This window comes from Cheilinus undulatus, linkage group 13 (assembly GCF_018320785.1).
Source record: "Cheilinus undulatus linkage group 13, ASM1832078v1, whole genome shotgun sequence".
NCBI classification, from domain to species: domain Eukaryota; kingdom Metazoa; phylum Chordata; class Actinopteri; order Labriformes; family Labridae; genus Cheilinus; species Cheilinus undulatus.
In genome coordinates this window covers 43,690,909-43,709,176 of record NC_054877.1, presented here as the reverse complement: position 1 = coordinate 43,709,176, position 18,268 = coordinate 43,690,909, and the positions used below count along the sequence as shown (strand labels likewise).

The 18,268-nt window shown below is 39.8% G+C and overlaps 1 protein-coding gene across 1 annotated transcript in view; it reads left to right on the top strand.

Annotated features, from left to right (window-relative positions):
• The window catches only part of LOC121520147 (cadherin-12-like), a 109,797-nt gene that overhangs the window by 57,269 nt on the left and 34,260 nt on the right, over window positions 1-18,268 (top strand). Inside the window, exons 4-7 of the mRNA XM_041803464.1 lie at window positions 1,076-1,245; window positions 6,241-6,360; window positions 11,770-11,937; window positions 12,022-12,209. Of these exons, the coding sequence (XP_041659398.1) occupies window positions 1,076-1,245; window positions 6,241-6,360; window positions 11,770-11,937; window positions 12,022-12,209 (646 nt within the window). The remainder of the gene's footprint in view (window positions 1-1,075; window positions 1,246-6,240; window positions 6,361-11,769; window positions 11,938-12,021; window positions 12,210-18,268) is intronic.

Below are 18,268 nucleotides of genomic sequence, written 5' to 3'. Positions count from 1 at the left end.
CTCATGACTTTGACTTTTTATCTCATTTTTTTACTTTTTGGAATAATAATTTTAAACTTTAAATCCTATTTTGACCTATTAAAGTCATGATTTTGACTTTTATCTCATGTTTTGACCTTTTTCAACTTCTGACTTTGACTTCTATCTCATTTTTTTAAATCTTAAAAACTCTTGTTTTTCGTTTTATTTTATATGTTGATATTTCAAACTGATGATTTCGATGTTTACCTCATATTTTGACTGTTACAATCCTGATTTTTAGTATCTGGGGGGATTTTCACAATATTACAAAGCTACAGACTTCTGACAGTCAGAGCAAATATGAAATTCTAGACGGTATATTACCTGATATAACACATGCTCTGACAGCTTGGAATGTGACATTTCTTCTTCTTTTTCTGCTTGTTTGCTTTAACCTGGTTACTGCCACCTACTGGACAGTGGTGTGAATCAGCAAAGAGCCCTCAGGCGTTACATGTTTACTTTAAGTCCACTTTACTTGGAAAAACAGTAGAATGGTTTTCTTCACCCTGAAATCAAACATTACCTAGTTTTAATAGGGATACTTCTCTATCAATTAAAGTAAACCTCATTTGCGTGAGTCTGGTAGCTCTCAGTGTGTACAGATCAGAAAGAATACTTGACCTTGGCATTCTGCATCTCGATATCTCCCTGATATTAAGATGAAAGAGTTTATGGCAATCACAGCTCTCTTTAAATCACTGCAACAATAGCCAAACCATCACAGGATGTTCTTTTGACTTGGAATGAGATGGAAGAAAATGCATATGTCACTGGGAAGTATTCATCTTACACTGTCTGCCCTCAGAGTCACTTTCGTTGTTCATCTTTTGGTCCAAATATCTTTTGAATTTGGTGCTAACAACTACTGCCAGGGAGTGTGAGCATGCATGCGGTGCTAAGAGCCTCCGCCAGCAGTGAAAGCTTTTAGCATGGCTAAATCATCTTCTCCCTGCTTGTTTCATGTCATTTCAGACAGCAGGTCCCACAGACTCTCTGACATGTAGACACTTGAAAACATGCGTGTATTCATGTGAAATGTGATCCTCCACAGGGAGGAAAAGTCTTTCTACACCCTGAAGGCCCAGGCTGTAGACCTCCTCTCCGGCGTTCCTCTGGAGCCGGAGTCAGAGTTCATCATTAAGGTGCAGGACATCAACGACAACGAGCCACGGTTTCCTGACGGTCCCTACAGCGCCAGCGTCCCGGAGATGTCCCCCACAGGTAGGACAGTCACAAACAGCCTGGGACAAAGAGACTCATTCACCTCTTCCCCAGATGTTTCCAGATTTGTTGTGAAAGTTTCTCAGAAAAACCTAGGGGTTTATGACATGTTCTTAAACAACTATTCTCTCCTTTCTTTAACCCTCTGAGGCCGCCATTGTAGTACACGACAAGAAAAGACACATTATTCAAAGCTAAATGATTTATGAACTTTAAATCAGAGCCACTTGATTGTTTTTTTGCACTGAAAGCCCTCCATTTCACCATTCTAATGACACTATCCAAGCCTATGTAGCTCTTACAGAACATTTTCTGGCAAGCTTTGAACTTTGGTGACTTTCCAGGGTCTTTCCAGGGTTTTAAAGATTAGATCCACACTAGCAAGTCTGATATTAAACGTCATTTTTATGTATATAATCCATTTTTTGATCGTTCCAGCAGTGAGCAGGTTAGAACTAAAAACGCTTAAAAAAGATGCAAAATAAAAAGCAAAGTAGAAATGGATAGTCCAACATCTCCTAAGAAAGATGAAATTAACACAACGTAATGATGAAAACAAAATGTGTATTTTAGAGCTTCTTTATGATTTATGTGGTGTGCCTTTACAGTGTCACATAGCTGCTATGAAGCAGTATATCAAAGGCTGTAGTAGGGGTAGAGAACACTGGTTAAAGTGTGTATTAGGACAGCACACCAGCGCATGTAAACACAGGCTGTAACATGCCAGGTGCTCATAAAGTGGAACCACATTTCTAGAGAGTGCCTCTTTCATGCCCATATAAGGGCATGAGACTGCAGGGCAGAGTGCAAACACAGAAGGCTCAGCTAAATGAGAGTACTGTCTAAATTAAAATGAACTGTAAAACACTGCAATTAAGTGTTTGGTGTAATTGGCAATGAGCCTTGTACATCACTGTGGAGAAGTTTTGGCTCACTCATCTTTGCAGAATTGCTTCAGTTGAGCCCCATTTGAGGATTTTCCAGCATGGATGGCCTGTTTAAGGTCATGTCACAGCATCTCAGTCATCACACTACCACCAACATGTTAGGTGTATGATGTTCTTTTGATGAAATGCTGAGCTACTGGGCCAGGTATGTTTGGATGGCCTTTTTTCACTTAAATGAAATCCTCATTTAAAACTGCATGCTGTATTCACTCGGGTTATCAATATTGGTTGTTCATATTTACAATACATGAATTTTTACATGAAATAAAGGTATTTTAAATGTGTTTAATACACCAGATTTTTGTCTAAATATACACAGTTGTTTAGGTTAAAGCCTGTTGGCACAGCTCAGATCTTAAGATTCACTTTGCAATCTGTTTGGCCACATCAAGTTGTAGCGACTGACCACACACACACAGACAGAGCTCACTAAGCCTGACTTAGTGGCCCATCTGTCTGCTAAATACCATTACTGAGAGGTAATTTAACAGTCAAGGTCTTTAGGCTTTAAGCTGTTAATGCTTCAGCTGAGGGCCAAAGTGCTCTGAAAGAACACAAGCCTGACACCGGGACGTCTCTGCTGCAGAAACATACAGAAACAAACTGTATGTTGGATTAGCTATGGCAGCAAACAGCACCAGAATCCTTATGATAAAAACATAATCCTGTCTTTAAGAAGGTGACTGCTAAGAATAGATACAGCCGTGTCATTTCTCCTCTCAAAGCTTCTGCTCGCTGCTTTTCTCCCGAGTTTCTGACTTCTCCTGAAGTTTCTGATACGCTTTGAATATGAGAAGCTGTGCAGGTTCACTTTTTTCTCTTACTGACAAAGGCTGAGGTTTTATTTCCAACTTCTCAAAGGCAAATAGACAAAAAAATCTTTAAAGGGTAACTAAAGCTGCTATAAACCTTCGCACATGAATATTTAGTAGTGCGGTTGATTTATTCAGGCCCAAATCTTGACATTTGAATACAAGTATTTAGATTCTGGATAATATGTTATAAATACGCATAGCTGCTGCCCTCTACAGGTTAAAACCAGGCTAGTGCAACTGAATTTTCTGATTGGCTGATCTAGCCGAGTCATTGTTCATCACCACAGAGCTCAACAGGAAGCACCATTTTGACAGCTGTGGCTTTGGAAGAAACGTTACCTTTCATATTATCCCTTGAATTTCAGAAAATTTGTTCATTACATCAATATTTCTGTTCCTGGAACCAAGCAAGGATTTAGGGTAAAAAGTTGCTGCAATTATTTTTAATTTCAGCACAAATAATAATAACAATAATGATAATGATAATAATAATAATAATAAAAAAAAAAAAATAATAATAATAATAACAACAACAGCAACAACAACAACAAAAACAACAACAACAATAATAATAATAATAATAATAATAATAACAATAATGATAATAATAATAATAATAATAATAATAATAATAATAATAATAATAATAATAATAATGATAATAATAATAATAATAATTATTATTATTATTATTATTATTATTATATTATTATTATAATAATAATAATAATGATAATAATAATAATAATAATAACAATAATAATAATAATAATAATAATAACAACAACAACAATAATAATAATAATAATAATAATAATAACAACAACAACAACAACAATAATAATAATAATAATTATAATAATAATAATAACAATAATAATAATAATAATAATAATAATAATAATAATAATGGAAATAATAATAATAATAAATAATATTAATAATTATAATGGTGCTGGTCTTAACAGTACAACCCCTCACAAATCTCATAAACCCATATTTTATTCACAATATAACTTAAACAACATATCAAGTCTTGAAACTAAGATATTTTACCATTTTAACGAAAGGCTGGAAAAGTAAGTGGTGCTATTGAAAAAAAGCTGGAGGAACATTTTACAGCTAATTAAGTTGATTGGCAACAGGTCAGTATGAAGACTGGGTATAAAAGGAGCATTTTAGAGAGGCAGAGTCTCTCAGGAGCAAAAATGGGCATAGGCTTTCATCTGTGAAAAACTACATCTAAAAATTATAAATCAATTTTAGAAAAATATACCTTATTGTAAAATTGTGAAGACTTTGGGTATCCCACTATCTACAGTCCATAATATCATCGAAAGATTCAGAGAATCTGATGAAATCTTTGTGAGCATGGGACAAAGCCAAAGCATGCTCATGATCCTTGGGCCCTCAGGAAGCACTGCATTAAAACAGGCTTGATTCTGTACAGGAAATCACTGCATGGACTCAGGAACACATCCAGAAATCACTGTCTGTCAACACAATCATGCAAAGAAGAACCAATGTGTTATGATCCAGAAACATGGCCTTCTTCTAGCTCCTGCTAGAAGGGCACCCTATTGTTATTCGTCTGTTTCTTTCTTCTTCTTATTATTCCCTTGTCTCTTTGAACCTTAATTTGACCCCCTAAACACACTCAAAAACTCACCAAAATTTGCACACACCTCAGATTCTGTGAAAATTTTGATAAAATGAAAAAAATTAACCCCAAACATGCCAAAATGTGCTCTCTAGCGCCACCTAGGCACACTAAAACGCCCCTCACGGCCAGTAGGAATGTTGTAGAGAGATTAAACCAACGTTGAAACGGTCGTCTCATCGAGACCCACAAGTCATGCACTGACACCCCTAACCTATCTCAAACAGGAAGCCGGCAATTTGCCTTTCAAAATAAAATTTTCCAGGAAAAAGGGCTCCGAACACAATGTATATTCTCCTAGGCTGTAAATTGTATCGGCTTGAAACTCGCAGAGAAGACACACTAGGCCATGCTGATCAACAGTTATTTGGGAATTTGTTGTTTCTCAAACGGTTTCCAAAAACCAAGCCCTCAAAATTGGTCTACCCCGAAGAAGCCCCTCCTGCTGCTCCCATTCAAATGAATAGGGGCAGCAGGGAGGGCTCTGCATAAGCTGTGGCAGTTGGGCCTCTACACAAAAACCCAAAGGTCCTACAGCTTTAAAAATGACATGGATGGATTCCTGACAAAATTTACTACAAAAATATCTTATTTTTAGAGACATTTGGTCAAAACTGTGGCATCTGTGAGGTGAGATTCAAAGAAATTTCAGTCAATTTCACTCCTGAAACACAGAGAGCAGTTGGTGATGATGTCACCCACTGATTGACAGATCAAAGCAGCTGCTATGCAGGCATTAGTTACCATGGCAACCAGGCAGACACAGAGGGCGGGGCTGAACTCATGAGCTCTGATCACGCACACACATGGGGCTGTTCCATTAAAGCAGCCCATTTTAGCAATGCTTTAACGGGATGGTTGGGACTGTGGGTGGCTTCTCATCCACATAAAGTCCCCCATAAAGACAGCCACACATATATCCTATATGAAGTGAATGGGAGAGATGCTGCATTTGTGTGTGTGTTAGCGCGCAAAGCGCGCATGAGTGTATGTTTGTGTGTCTTACAGATGCAGGTTTTTTGAACATTACAATAAGCTTACCGTGCAGCTGGTCATGTGACTCATCGAAGGCGGGAAAATGGAATGTCTAATACCCACCCATTATAAAGTCTGAGGCTCCTGACAGAGCTGCAGGTACACACCTCAGTCTAACTTTGAGCAGGTCAAAGGGTCAAAGAGGGATGAAACCCTCAAAGTGGAGGTCAAACGGGCATGAGGGACGTGCGACAGACCGAGGACCCGACAAATGCTGCTTGCAGCTTTAATTATAAATATTATTTCCTCAGAGGGGCATCATCTACCACTCAGAGACATCCACCTTCCCTCTTTTTCTTCAGGATTGACGCACCTCAGCCAGAACTCTGCTGTTTATTAAAGGCTTACTCTACAAATCTAAACATGTACTTGTCATTTGACTCTCTCTGATCTCCTCCAGGTTGTGTGAAAATAGTTTTATCCCAAATTCATTGGTTCTAAATGACTCATTTAGATGTACCATTAGGTAAAAAAGGGGGGGGTTGATAGGAGGAACTTTTCCACAAAATCACGAAATATTTGTCTGTGCTTTTTTCAGGGACCTACGTGACACAGGTGACCGCCACAGACGCAGATGACCCCACATATGGCAACAGCGCTCGGATCGTCTACAGCATCCTTCACGGCCAGCCGTACTTCTCTGTGGATCCAAAGACAGGTGAGAGCAACCGTCATGCCAAGCTTCCAAAAAACATCCAGTGAGTTCTGTGACTTCTGTATGAACCCACAGCTCACATTACGCTCCAGAAATCATTCAATTCAACCTGTAAAGACACAGATAGTACTTCTGAGAGGGAGTTTCTGCTCAGTCCTGCACCTGAATGCGTAAAGAAGCACTGAGAGGATGCAGAGATTTGAAGCCCTTTGACAGACGTCTCAGCTGACCAGTAACGGCTTTCAACAGGACTTACCCTGCATGATTCACAGGCTATTTAAGAAACATTCAGTCCTTATAAAAGTTAGAATTGTACGGAAGATGAAGGCATGAAAAAAGCATGCTTCTACTGGTGAAAAAGTCAGAACAACACATCTGTGGCCAGCTTCCTTCTATGGTAGAAGAGCATGGTTTTAGTTGTTGGGAATGTGCTAACTCCTGACATATTTTGAGGAGAGTTTGTGGATTTTAAATGACTTTATTTTCAAGTAACAGAGCCGTGCTGATCTGCAGACGACCTATAGATGCAAAATGAACAGTGTGAGTTTAAATAGAAGATTTGATTTGCAGCTTTATTTTAAGAACTATTAACCGTACAAAGTCTAAACTTCCATTTTCTAATAGTTAAATTAATACATTTCCCTAATAAGATCTTTCATGGCTATTTTTGCCAGTTTTGAAAAAGAAAAAGAGAGAAAAACGTTCAGTTTGTTTCAGATACTTGGATCTACTGCATAGAGTTTCTGTATCCTGTTGGATTTAGGAACTTTTGTAGAACCACAGGAGGGTTTTCTGGCATAACTTAACCAACTTCCAATGTGACTAAAGGATGAGAAATCATGAAGAAAGCAGAAAGTTTAGAAACACTTGAAGTTTTGAGAACAGCCCTAAATCAGCCGACACACTGGCACGCCGCCTGGATATTCTTTAAACCAGTTTTCAACCTTTTTTTTGCCCAAGGCACACCTAAGGTTAAACCAGAATCTTAAGGCACACCAAATTCATATCAATGCACTCTTTAAATAATAAAACCCACATGGCTCAGGGACCACATCACTCAGTGTGGCCCATAAGTAAATTTCCTAAACCAACATATTATGAGCTTTAGCAGGGGCGTAGCTAGGGATTTTGGGCCCACAGAAAGATTATTACACAGGGCCCTCCTAAACCGGCTAGCCAAGCATCAAATATTGCATCATTTTTGAAAATATATACGCATTTTAATGCATTTTTGAACAATAATTTCCCAATTTATAGGCAAAATTTTTGCTAGGGTTAAATCAAATTTACTTGCATTATTTTGCAGTGCTGGACTTGATCATTTGGACACTTTTAAGGGATTAGCAGAGGTCCACCAGTATTTTATTTTACTCTATTTGATGCAAATTTCAGTCTGTGGAGCAACTCATTTAGTCGCTTTCGATTCAATAATGGCACTTAAAGTATTACTAAGAAAAAAACAAATAAATAAACACTTTTTATTGCAGGTTTCTCAAGCCTACTGTGGGCCTGGGGAACTAGATTTTTCTCAATGTCTATTATTTTTATTTTTTGTTCATCTTCATCATTTTTTAATGTAAATTGTATTTCTTTCATTTTTCTTTAACCCTCTTGGTAACCAAAATTGCCCATCCCTGCTCTGGACTAACCCCGGGTGGTGGCAGGGAACGAGGACCGCTAGTACTGGTACTCATTTAGGCAAGCTGCTGCTGTCGGCCTTCTGGAGGTGGCACACATCTGGAGAGCTCATGTGTCACATTATAACATGTCTTTCCTGTCTCTCTTGTATGCTTAGCTAGCTCAGGGGGAGGTTTTGAAAAAGAAATATGAAATCTGCAACATTGCCTTGAAAGCTTGTCTAGCTAAACAAACATGGGCTCACGCATCAAAAAAGGGCGACATTTTTAAAATGACAACCTCTATAAGCCTGAAGAGCCAGGCTGTGTGGTGGCCCTCTGAGTAGACTACAAACGCTTTAAAAATGATCCACACAAGATTTTAATGAAATGCAGTAATAATGATATCTCTCTGGCCCTTTATTTGGGATCCCTTTTCAGGATCTGGCCCTCATTTCAAACTAGTTGAATGGAAATTGCCTGTAGGCTGCATGCACAATATTTCAATCAGGAGAGACTTACTATACGAGTTTAACAATGATTTATTTTACAATTTTAATGAAAGAGAAATGTGCAAAGTCCTTGGCGATTAGACTCCATCATGCTGGCTTCATGTTTTTGAAGGGGTAGTGAGGCAAACGGCAGGAATAGGATACCCCCCTATGGAGTTTAGACACTGGTGGTGGTGCTAAGAGAAGCAGGATCAGATGAGGAGACTTCTGAGAAGCTGGACCAGAAACCAATGAGGTGGCATGGAGGAGGAGACTGAGCTAGACCTGTGAAGATCTGGACTACATGCTGATTAACTGAATGGAGGTAGCTGGGGTGGAGGAGGGTAAGAGCAGCTTTAAAATCTTACAGGTGCATGATGATTGGTCAAACGAGGCTGTGGCAGAATCTGATTAGCTGGAGAGTGGACGCCCATAATCAGCTGATCGTCAGAGCAGGAAGAGAGAAAGAAAGGAACAGAGAGTCACGAGTGGTGACTAAAGAATGAGCAGAAACAGTCTTCCTGCTCGACTTTCACTGAGCTCCATTAAAAGCACTTATTTATGTATTTGTGTTATGAAAGACATCAATATAAATCAGAAAAATTTGAAATCGGACCCTTTATTCTAAAAAGAATAAAAGCTCTTTGCAGTACCTAAGTAGGGGCCCTGATGGGAGCAGATACGAGACTCCTGTTCTGACATCTATGACCACAATGACAGTTGTCTCCCTGACCTTGGCACAAACTTAAACATATTCCCAGCGGGTGTTGATGTCTGATGCTGGAGAGATTCAGTTTGTGATTTCCAGGATCTTGAGGCAAAGCCACGGGGAGGAAAGTGTTGGCTATTTGAACCTCAGTGTTACATCTCTTCATTTTGATGTGATGATAAGGTTCTGTTGGCTCCATCAAACTATGACCTCCAGCTAGCACTGCTGAGTCTGAAGAAGGCTAAACCTCCGGGGTAGAGTCTCTGCTGGACAACTGCAGATAAGTCCCTCCCACAGGGGGGAGACTTACTGCATTAAGGGATGGATTTAAGCATCTCCAGGTCTGCACCACAAGTAAGGGTGACATGGATCTTTAGATCGACGGATGGATATGTGCAGCATCAGCACACTGATGCTGTGGTTAACAGGGAGATGAGCAGGAAGGAAAAGCCCTTGATTTATGATTTATCCTTTTACTTAAAGATTCCAGATGTGTCAGTCACGATTCCCTGAAGGCAGATGAGCTCAGCTTGAAGAGAGTGAAGAGGGTTGTTATCTGAAGGAAGCTCAGAGAAGAGGATCTGTGCTGAAGGGTGATGGTTCTGTCTTCTGATTAGGATGCCTCCTGTACGTTCTCGCTCTGAGATTTCTCCACACTCTGACAATCGTTTGGAGACAAACTGGAACAAGATGCAGTAATTACATCCAACCTGGTTTAAGGGGGGGTGGGGTCTGGATCCTCCATGTGTTTGAGGATAAAGTTTGGAGGAAGAAAAACTTTGACTGTTGCCATCATGATCCAGTAGATACAGCAAACACAGAGTGGATTGACTTCAGAGCAGAGCGATTTAAATGTTCGACAGTTTGAAATCAGATAAAATTGCAGACAAAGCCAAAGGGCCTCCATTCCTTTCATGTTCTTTTTTGTGATTAACTTCTCAGACCACCGCTGTGCACCTCTCTGACCACTTCATCAAAGGCTGAAATCCTCGCTCTAATTTAGGAGTAGTCCTTCACCTGGTGTGAGGAACCTTTTTGGACACTTTGCACTCCTCCCTCCTGCCGGGCTAAAGCTTTGATTGTCCTCGCCTTGAATTAACGTTTCTCTTTCTTCAGCTTTTCATCACTTTTTGATTTGTTTCGGTCATCGTTTACTTGTTTCATGACTAAAATGTTCAGACAACTGTAATGCTATCATAATCAGGTTATCCTTAAGGCATGGCTGGCTTTACATCAGGCCATTTTCAAACTTAACTGGTTCTAAACCACAGACATATCCATGGCTGGCCCAAGGGAGCCCTAAGTAATTTCCATCTGGGACACCCGCAACCACAATTCAGTGTTTCTAATCTAAACAGCAGTGGGAACACATTTCTGTAGCAGCAGAACTTCAGTCTTTGCTTAATTTATTTCAAACAACATTATAAAGCACAATATTGAAACAAATTTGGCCATCTGACCATCACACCAACAGGGACTTCAATGACATTGTATTCAAATACATGTTCTATAATATGGAGATGATTTCGGAGTGTTTCCGTGGGAATTTGTGCCCATTCATTCTGTAGAGCACTTTTAAAGTCAGGCACTGATGTTGGACATAAAGGCATGGATCACAATCTCTGTTCCAGTTCATCCCAAAGGTGCTCAACGGGGCTACAGTCAGGGATCTGTGCGGCCCAGTCAAACTCTTCCACACTGAACTCATCAAACCATGTCTTTATAGAGTCATGTTGGAATGGAAAAGGGCCTTCCCCAAACTGTTGCAAATGTCTTGATATGCTGACGCAGTGAGATTGGCCTTCACTGGAGATAAAGGGTCTAGCCCAAACCCCAAAAAAACAGCCCCCATAACATCATCCCTCCTCCACCAAACTTTACAGTTAGCACAATACAGTCAGACAGGAAACATTCCAAATCCAGACTCACCTGTCTGATCTCAAAACAGAGAAGCGTGATTCTCCACAGAACAGGTTTCCACTACTCCACAGTGGAGTTTTGGCTTGATTTACACCACCCCATCTGATGCTTGGCATTGGACTGTGAGGCCTGCATGCAGCTGCTCAGCCATGGAAACCCATTCATGAAGCTCCTGCTGCATAGTTTTAGTATTTGCATTAATGCCAGTGGAGGTTCAGAAGTCTTCGTTGCTGGAATCAGCAGAGCGTTGGCAATCTTTGAAGCATGATTTTTCATGGTCTTCTGCTTTGCGGCTGAGTTCCTGTTGTTCCTAAACCACTTTTTAATAATATCACTTACAGATGATGGTGGAATATCCAGCAGGGATGAAATTTCAGGACCTGTCTTATTGCAAAGGTGGCGTCCATCACAGTGCCATGTTTGAAGTCATGAGCTCTTCAGATTGCCCATTTAGTGTCACAGATTTTTGTAAATGTAGACTGCATGGCTAGGTGCTTGATTTTTATATACCTATGGTAACAGGTCTGATTGAAACACCTGAATTCAATATTTAACAGGTGTGGTCAAATACTTCTGTCTATATAATGTACACTGATTTAGTACAGCCAACCAGTGAATGTATACCCAGCCTTAAATTCAGAGCCTCCTTCACTAGTCTCTTTTCAAACTCCTCTAGGTGTGATCAGGACGGCTCTAGCCAACATGGATCGTGAGGTGAAAGGGGAGTACCAGGTGCTGCTCCAGGCCAAAGACATGGGAGGTCAGCTGGGGGGTTTGGCTTCAACCACCACCATCAACATCAGCCTGAGCGACGTCAACGACAACCCACCACGCTTCGCTAAGAGTAAGAAAGCCTCCTAGATGATGTCTGACTGTTCTGTCCTAAATATGTTGTACTTCACTTTAACCCCCCCTTCCCTCCCCTCAGGTGTTTTTCATTTACGGGTGCCAGAGTCAGCGACAGTCGGCTCTCCGGTGGGTCGTATTCGAGCCAACGATCTGGATGAAGGCAGCAATGCAGAGGTGGATTATACCATCGTTCCAGGAGATGAAGGCAACATGTTTGATATCCTCTCTGACAGCCAGACCCAGGAGGGGGTCGTGGTCCTGAAAAAGGTAATGGCCTTATGATCAGTGGCACAGGGAGGATTTTAACTTAAAGTGTCTAAAAATCAATTTTTCAATCAATCATAGTCAATATAATTGAGCTTTTTGGCAAAAAAAAATGTTGTTACTACTTCACACTGGGAGATGGCGGACATGAGTGACTTCAACCCTAGCAGCATTTGTAGGTGTGTTTCTATTCAAAGTTTTGGAGAGAGTGAGTTTTGAAAGACGCACCCCTGGTCGAGGAGACGAGGAAGCGGTACTAGTGGTTGTAGTCTGAGCGTAACCGAGAGAAAGAGAGCAAATTGTAGTGAGAATACTCACAATGCTGGGAGGAATAGAGGAATATTCACCCTCTGACATGACGTTCAGTCGTCCGGTGAGACCATGGGTGAGTCTGTGAGCAGTGACACGGAGTTCAGTAGTCTACAAAGCAGCACATATCGAAACCGATGCTTTGCCTCACCGTGGCCAGGATTGGAGTAATAAATGCCAAGGAGGGGACGTGGTGGGGGTATGAGGGGTCAAAACACCGCAAATAGTGATGGAGGGAGTAGGAATAAAAAACACTGTGAAGGAGGGGCCGACACGTTAGAAGTTGTGGGAAAAAATGCACAGCCATTGGCGGTGAAACCCACCTGGTGATGTCCGAATATGCTCATTTACAGTATGCCTTCATCTCTAACCACTTCCAAGTTACAGCCTTTTGAAATCTTGATATCAAAATTGAATATTTTCTTGAAAAAACTCTGGTGCCCAAAGGGTTAAATCCTCACCAGTAACTCTGATACTGAATGTCTTTTTGTCCATGTTTTAGTACAATTTTGATCATCTCTGCAGCTAGCTTAGCCATAGCCACCTTTCCTCTGAGTTGCTTGGAGTGTTCTTTTGTCTTCATGGTGTAATGGTAGCCAGGAATACTGATTGACCAGTGACTGGACCTTTCAGATGAAGTTGTCTTTGTACTACAATCACATGAGACACATTCACTGCACTCAGGTGATCCCAGTTTCACTAATTGTGAGACTACTAGCACTGATTGTCTGGACCTCTGTTGAATTAGATCAGTCTTTTAAAGAGGGTGAATACTTATGCACTTATTTTAGATCACATGTTTTTATTTAAATGACATTACTTTATAGAAATCTGTTTTCACTTTGACATTAAGGAGGTTGTTTTTGGGATTTCATTTGACCATTCTTTATTTATAAAACCAATAATAGAGTAAAACACCCAACGGAGTAAATACCTGGTTCTGTATTTGCTATAAACACATTAATTGGATGAAATCACTGATTCAGACTCTGCTTTCATTAGAAATGAAATGCATCATGCTCTGCATGTTGAAATTAATACTTGACCACATTTAGATCATCTATTTGTGGATATTATTTAATTCTATCAAAGTGTTAGATTTAAAAAATTCTATTGTATTGATTCATTCATTTTCCAGAACAGTTGAGTGTGTATGAGTGCTAAATTAAATATTTTGCCCATCATATCCACACTAAAATGTCATTCAGAGAGCTCTGGATTTTTCTTAGATTTTGTTCTTAGCTAAGAACAAATCAGAGAGAACAACACTGGTGGGTGTCAGAGTCTTCTTAAGAAAAGGGTAAGAGGGTTTTTAAGAACAGATTTCCTCTTAAGAACGGTTGGTGAATTGGCCCAATCATTCCTCCTGCTCCTGTCCTCCCATTTCTGTCCTTTTGTTCCTCCCAGTTTGTCCTCAGTGATCCTCAGGGATCAGCAGCATCGGACGGCTGAACCAGCAGGATGTAGACTGTTTGGTGTATTTGTGTGTGAGCGAGTGTGCGAGGCATTATCTAGTTCGATGGCTCGGTAAGTGGAAGGTTAAAAGGCGGAGTGATCAGGATCCCAGCCAGATCAGCACATTCCTCTCTCCTCTTAGATCACTGACAGCTCATCAGCAGTAAAGTGCTGCTGTCTGCACTATTTGATTCGCTCTAACTTTTTTAAATTTGATCCTGCTTTGATTCAATGTGTTTTACATTTGGGGCAACAACAATAGTCTGCAGTGTTTTATTTTTTTCCTTATATTTTTTATTTTTAGGTTCATGTTCCTATGACCGAATCAGTGAAACACTCAGGTGCTTCTTCTTTTTTGATCCTGTTTAAATGACAGCCAGTAGCTGGATCTGTTTCCTTATCTTTATGCTCATCTCCAACACCGAACCGCCCCTGAGGCTGCTGGTTAACTTCTTGTCAGAGCTGAAGGTATGGAGCTGAATACAATTTTCCTGGCTCCTGACCTACATACATGTGACACGTCAACATGGCCAACAGGCCTGAACAGACAGATTCATGAGAGACACATGTGAACATGAAGGATGCAGCACATTAACATATCTGACTTTTGAAGCTATCAGACGCTGATCTCTGCAGAGATCTCCTCTCTGCTGTCTAGATTTCATCCTGGTAAATTCCTTTCTGTCTCCATGTTCACTGTCTTTTCTGTCAACCCAGAACTCTACAGGGTGCTCATGCTATGTCAGCATGGCCCATAGATAGTCTAGAGCAGGGGTATCAAACTTAATCACCAATCAAATCAACTAATCAATAATCTGAATCTAGGTCTAGTCTGAGGGCCTAAGATTTAACCGAAAACTGTCAACCGTGTTTTTACTAGTAATGGATCATGGCAGAAATTAAACAGTGATGATAAATTATTTTAAGATTTATAAAAAAAAAAAAAAATAGTCAAGATGATTAAATATCACAGCATCAGTGTTACTGTGTGTCCATGTCAAATAAATAAATAAATAAACGAGTTTAAAGGCTCAAAATCGGAATAAAAAGTCAACTTTATAAGTCCTAAAAGTCAAAAAATACAAAATTAAAAGTCAAAATAAAGTTTTTAGAGGGCAAATATATGAGATGGAGTTAAAATCAGTTTGAAGGTCAAGATATGAGATAAAATATCAAGAGTTTAAAAGGTCAAAATAGAAGATAAAATTCAAAATTGTGATTCTTAAAGGACAAAACATGAGATAAAATTCTAGACCAAGAGCTCAAAAAGTGAAAATATGGGATTAAGAGTCAAAGTTGGGAAAATAAGGTCAAGATATGATTTAAAATTTAAAAATATGTTAATCTAAAAGGTCACAATATGAGAGAAAAGGTCAAAATTATGAATTTAAAATGTCAAGATATGAAATAAAAAGTCAAAATCCCTAATTTAAGTCGTAATCTTGAGATGCAAAATGAAAATAAGAAAGGAAAACTTAAATGGATTTCTTTCCCTCATTGCTGACTTTTTATGTAATTATTTCTACTCTCTACTTTTTCAGATTTTTATGACTTAACAAGGATTTTTTTTTTTTTTTAGATCTTCAAGGTTAAATTTACATTTTCATACTGGAGACAATCTGCAGACTTCATTCGGGTGAGCCAGTTCTAATTAAAATATGATATGATCTTGTGGGCCAGTTAAAACTGCACTGTGGACCGCATTTGGCCCCCGGGCTTTGAGTTTGACACCCGTGGTCTAGAGCAGTGGGCCTCACTGGTAAAGGATCAGGACCCACCACCTCCTCCTTAACCAACGTCAGGATGACATTTGTAAAATTGTCATATTTTTTAAAATGAAAAATGTTGCATTTGGACCTGAAGTCAGAAGAAAACTGTTGACCAGACGAGACAAACACGAAAAAAAAAAAAAAAAAAAACACATCAATACATAAGGATTTGCATGCATATCTCATGTTTTGCTCCATTTTCCTTAGATAGCAATGACATCTGGTAACTTCTCTTAGAATTTCCTTGTTTTCACCTTATGTAACCCTGCACACTCAACCAAGGTTACAATAGTTTTGGATTTTTCAGTAGTTTTTATTTTTATTTCATTTTCACTTTCTGTGTTCGAATTCGGTTTAGTTTAAATTCGTTTTTACTGCTGGTTTGTTTGTTTAGTTTAGTTTTTATTTTGCAAAAATACTTTGTTTCAGTTTCATTTTTATTAGTTTTAGTTCTCTCAGAAAGATGTCGGGGCTTAGGGAATGTCATACCTTATTTAAAAACATATTCAAACAAGTTAATCTTCACTTTTCATTTAACTTGTTTAAAGATGATGTTTGAATAAAACTCCAGACATAAAACTACCACTAGGTGAAGTCTTAACCAATCAATTCAGACAATTTCACATTCCCAAGAGTCTAGTGTAGGTGTCAGTAAGTACGGTTGTGTCAAAGACTAAAACTAAGAATATTTTGTCTCCATTTTTATTTTATTTTAGTTAGTTTTGTAAGTGCACTATACAGTTTTAGTTAGTTTTCGTTTTTTTGTAAAGCTTAGTTTTGATTTAGTTTCAGTTAACTAAAATGATTTTGATTTTTAGTTTTAGTTATTTAGTTAGTTTTAGTTAACTATAATAACTTTGCAACTGACTGAAACTGTCTTTGCACTTCCCCTCTGGCGTCAGCTCCATTCAGGGGCACCTAGCCATGCAGTCTCCATTTGCAAGCCTTTAAGACCCTAAACGGGTTGTTCTGAAGAGCTCAGTAACTAGTGAGGTACTGTGATGGATGCCACCTTTGCAATAGGATGAAATTTCATCCCTGCTGGATATTCGACAGACAACTGTGAGTGATATTATTAGAAAGTGGAAGCGTTTAGGAACAACAGCAACTCAGCCATGAAGTGGAAGACCACATAAAGTCACAGTGCAGGGTTGACAACTGCTAAGGTGCATGGTGCGCAACAGTTGCCAATGTTGCCAAACACATAAACTGTGCAGTGTCGCTGAATGGGTTTCCATGGCCGAGCAGCTGCATGCAAGCCTAATATCAACAAGTCTGATGCCAAGAAACGGATGGATTGATGAAAAGCACACCAACACTGACTGTGGAGCAGTGGAAACCTGCTCTGTAGAATGACCAATCACACCTCTCTGTTTAGTAGTCAGAGTCTGGGTTTGGTGGATCCTGGGAGAACGTTATCTGCCTGGCTGCACTGTGCCATCTGTAAAGTTTGGTGGAGGAGGGATAATGGTATGGGGCTGTTTTTCAGGGTCTGGGCTAGACCCCTTATCTCCAGTGAAGGCCAATCTTAATGCTTCAGCATGCTAAGACAGTTTGGGCAATGCTATGCTCCCAACTTTTTGAGAACAGTTTGGGGAAGGCCCTTTTCTATTCTAACATGACTGTGTCCCTGTGCACAAAGCAAGGAGTATAAAGACATGGTTTGATGAGTTCTGTATGGAAGAACTTGACAGGCCTTGATCTCAACCATGTCAAGCACCTTTGGGATGAATTGGAATGGAGATTGTTGCCAGGCTGTCTCATCCAACATCAGTGCCTGACCTCATAAATGCTCTACAGAATGAATGGGCACAGAAACTCTCCAAAATCTGACAGAAAGCCTTCCAAGAAGAATGGAGGCAGTTATAGGTGCAAAAGGGGCCAAATACTCTTGTCCCTACTGTGTGTTTCACATCTATCTGACTGGCTGGGAATTTTAAACGTGATCTGTGATACGCTACTACAGGTCAGTGTTTCCGTACATTTAGCATCTTTATATTTTTGCACACAAACGTGTAAAGTTTCCATCGATGCAGCTGATTGACAGGAGGCCGACATGAGAAACAACTGAGTGTTTCTTTCCCAGAGGATTCTGGGAGTCATCCACTGAAAGTCATGAGTGGATTCTTGTAAACCAGGGATAACGTGAGATGTGTGTGGGTGTGTATTTCCTTTCAGTAGTTTTCCTAACACTGAACTCCTCCACTTGAAGAAGCTCCAGTGATGCCAGCAGAGAGTGGAGCGCAGCGGTGTGAATCGTCTCTGGCATCATGAGCCAAACTGGGTTTGATGTGGAGAAGAATGTCTTGGTACAGTTTGCGGCTGTATTTCCATATCAAAGTAGCTGTCTCCTGCATTTCTCACCTGTGCTTTCACAAACACATCAGCATGAGGAGGAATGGAAATCGACCCTCCTCTGCGTCCAAATCAATCAGTAGGTGGAGCCTTCATCAAAGTGATTGGACATCAATAACCAAAGATGGCGCCTTTGAAGTCTCCGCTGTGAGGAATTAATAAATCAGGATGCTG